Below are 2,568 nucleotides of genomic sequence, written 5' to 3'. Positions count from 1 at the left end.
GAGGTTGCAGTGAGCCGAGATCGCGCCATTGAACTCCAGCCTGGGCGACAAGAGCAAAACTCCATGTCAGAAAACAACAACAACAGCAACAACAACAAAAAGTAAGAGGCAGAAATAGGTGGAGATTGGGACAATCAAAGATTGAGCAGAAAGTTTGGAAAAGAGGTATAACAAGTTGCCAGAATGGAGGAGAACAGGTGGAAGAGAAGGAAGAGAAGGAATAAGGGGAGAAACTTTAGGAGAAGAGAGAGGCTCAAAGTGAGCAGAATCTTAGGGGAAAAATAAAGAGGGGGAAAAAAAGCTAGAGAAAGAAGGTGAGAGTGATAGATACGTACAGAATGAGGGAAGGAAACACAGTACTGAGAATAGAGGGAACCCTGGGTGCAGATGAGCGGTGAGTTGATTGGATATTATGATGAAGTTATGACATTGATTAATCCGATTATATGAAATGTGCTTTAAAAATACAGATGAAGATGAGATGTGCAAAACTGCTGTCTGTGAGGCTGGTGCATTTTATAATTCTTGGCATCAGACTTTAGCTTCCACTCACATTCCCTATTCAGGCACAGGTCGGTGACTTGAGTCATTCAGGTGTGGGTAACCCACTTTCCTTTTCCTGGGATGGGGTAGGGTGTGGGTGAATGTATAAGATAGCAGGAAAACCAGTGTTCTTCCTAGTCTTGGAATCAGCACAATAATGAACACTCAACACAGAATGCTTCATATCTGATGAACAAAATGTGTGGAGATTTCTTCCCACCAACAAGCAGTTCGTCAGACACCGCCTGGGGGTTCTGTAATTTCACTCAAGTTGACACTGTCTATGTGGAGTTAGCATCAGATCCCACAGGTTGGGGGCTCAGTTCCACAAGGCTGCCCCTACTTCACGTGCTGGTTATGAGTTCCTGGTTAGGACCTGAACTTCAACCAAACATCTAAAAATTGAGGATTCCCTTGACCCTTTGCTCAGATTTTATTAATTTGTTAGCCTGGTTCATAGAACTCGAGGAAGTATTTTGTTTAGTTTTATCCATTTGCTATGAAGAATATTGCAAAAGATACAGATGAATAGCCTGGTGGAAGAACCCTCCTAGCAAATTAATCAAAAGAAGGGGCTTTGGGATACCCTGATTTTTTTTTTTTCTTTTTATTTTATTTTTTTGAGACGGAGTTTCACTCTTGTTGTCCAGGCTGGAGTGCAATGGTGTGATCTCAGCTCACCGCAACCTCCACCTCCCGGTTTCAAGCATTTCTCTGGCCTCAGCCTGCCAAGAAGCTGGGATTATAGTTGTGTGCCACCATGCCCAGCTAATTTTTGTATTTTTAGTAGAGATGAGGTTTCACCATGTTGGCCAGGGTGGTCTTGAACTCCTGACCTCAGGTGATCCACCTACCTCAGCCTCCCAAACTGTTGGGATTACAGGCGTGAGCCACCATGCCTGACTGACACTAGCAGTTTAGATATGCCAATGAGAAGCTGTCACATGCATCTTTTAAGTGGAATAAATAGAGTTCAGTACTGTTTGAAGTTCCAGGCATCCAATGGGGGACTTTGGACATGTCCCTCATGGATAAGTGGATTCCACTGTGTTCTGTATCTGGTGCCGAGCACCAAGGCTCTGTGTCCTCCATTTCGGAGTGATTACATGAGTCTGGGATCCATAGAGACAGGAGTGGGGCTGTGCTCTGCATGGGGTTTGGTCAGGGCTGGGTCTGGCCCTGAAGGGGAGCCTAGTCCAGGCCAGCTCCTCACTGCTGCAGCGTGCATGTGGGCATCTCTAGGAGGGGAGCAGATTCTGAAGAAAAGAGTAAAAAACTCACTTCTTGTTCTTTCTGTAGGAGTTTCTTGTCCCTGCATCAACTCTGGTGCAGTGGACAGCAGAGGACATTTTCCACAGGGTGAGGTCTAACCTGTGTGTGTGGTTGTGGCACAGGAAGAGGGTGTGTTGATTCTAAGCCCTAAACAGCATATTTTTGACATTTAGGATTGACTTCTAAAGAGTCATGCTGTGTGATGAAAAAGCCCAGAAGAGAAGGAAGAGGAAAGCAAAGGAGTCAGGGACGGCTCTTCCTCAGGTGAGATGATATTCTTGGTGGATTGTTCTGTCTCCTTTGTTTCAGAAACGTTGGGCCTTGGAGTTGGGAATCTTCTCTGAGTCTGACAGGTTTGCTTGCACTCATCTATGCCTTCCCTCAGTGCTGAGACTAGCTTGGTCATGGGGACCCTAACCTACTGGCGGTAGAGGAATTAAAGACACAGACACAAGAATAGAGTGTAAAGCGGATCAGGGGCCAACAGCCTTTACAGCTGAGAGCTGCGAACAGAGTTTGACCCACGTAGTTATTGACAGCAAACCATTGATAAGGATTGTTTCTATACATTATAGATTAACTAAAAGCATTCCTTACAGTAAACAAAACATTCTTAATGAGGAGTAGAGAAACAGGCTCTGGCTAATTATCTGCAGCAAAAATGTCTTGTTAAAGCACAGGCCACTCATGCTATTGTTTGTGGCTTGAGCAGTTTTCCACTCCGGGCAGGCCAGGTGTTCCTTACCCTGCTCC

The 2,568-nt window shown here is 45.2% G+C and overlaps 1 protein-coding gene across 1 annotated transcript in view; it reads left to right on the top strand.

Moving 5' to 3' along the window:
* The first annotated feature begins 1,988 nt into the window (after positions 1-1,988).
* Positions 1,989-2,568, top strand: part of LOC105514835 (zinc finger protein 480-like) — a 64,451-nt gene continuing 63,871 nt past the window's right edge. The window contains exon 1 of the mRNA XM_011946492.1: positions 1,989-2,079. Coding sequence (XP_011801882.1) covers positions 2,008-2,079 — 72 coding nt within the window. The 5' untranslated portion in view covers positions 1,989-2,007. The remainder of the gene's footprint in view (positions 2,080-2,568) is intronic.

The sequence above is a fragment of the Colobus angolensis genome, unplaced genomic scaffold (genome assembly GCF_000951035.1).
Source record: "Colobus angolensis palliatus isolate OR3802 unplaced genomic scaffold, Cang.pa_1.0 Scaffold25, whole genome shotgun sequence".
NCBI classification, from domain to species: domain Eukaryota; kingdom Metazoa; phylum Chordata; class Mammalia; order Primates; family Cercopithecidae; genus Colobus; species Colobus angolensis.
Note: the sequence above shows the minus strand (reverse complement) of the source record. Positions and strands in the feature narration are given on the sequence as shown.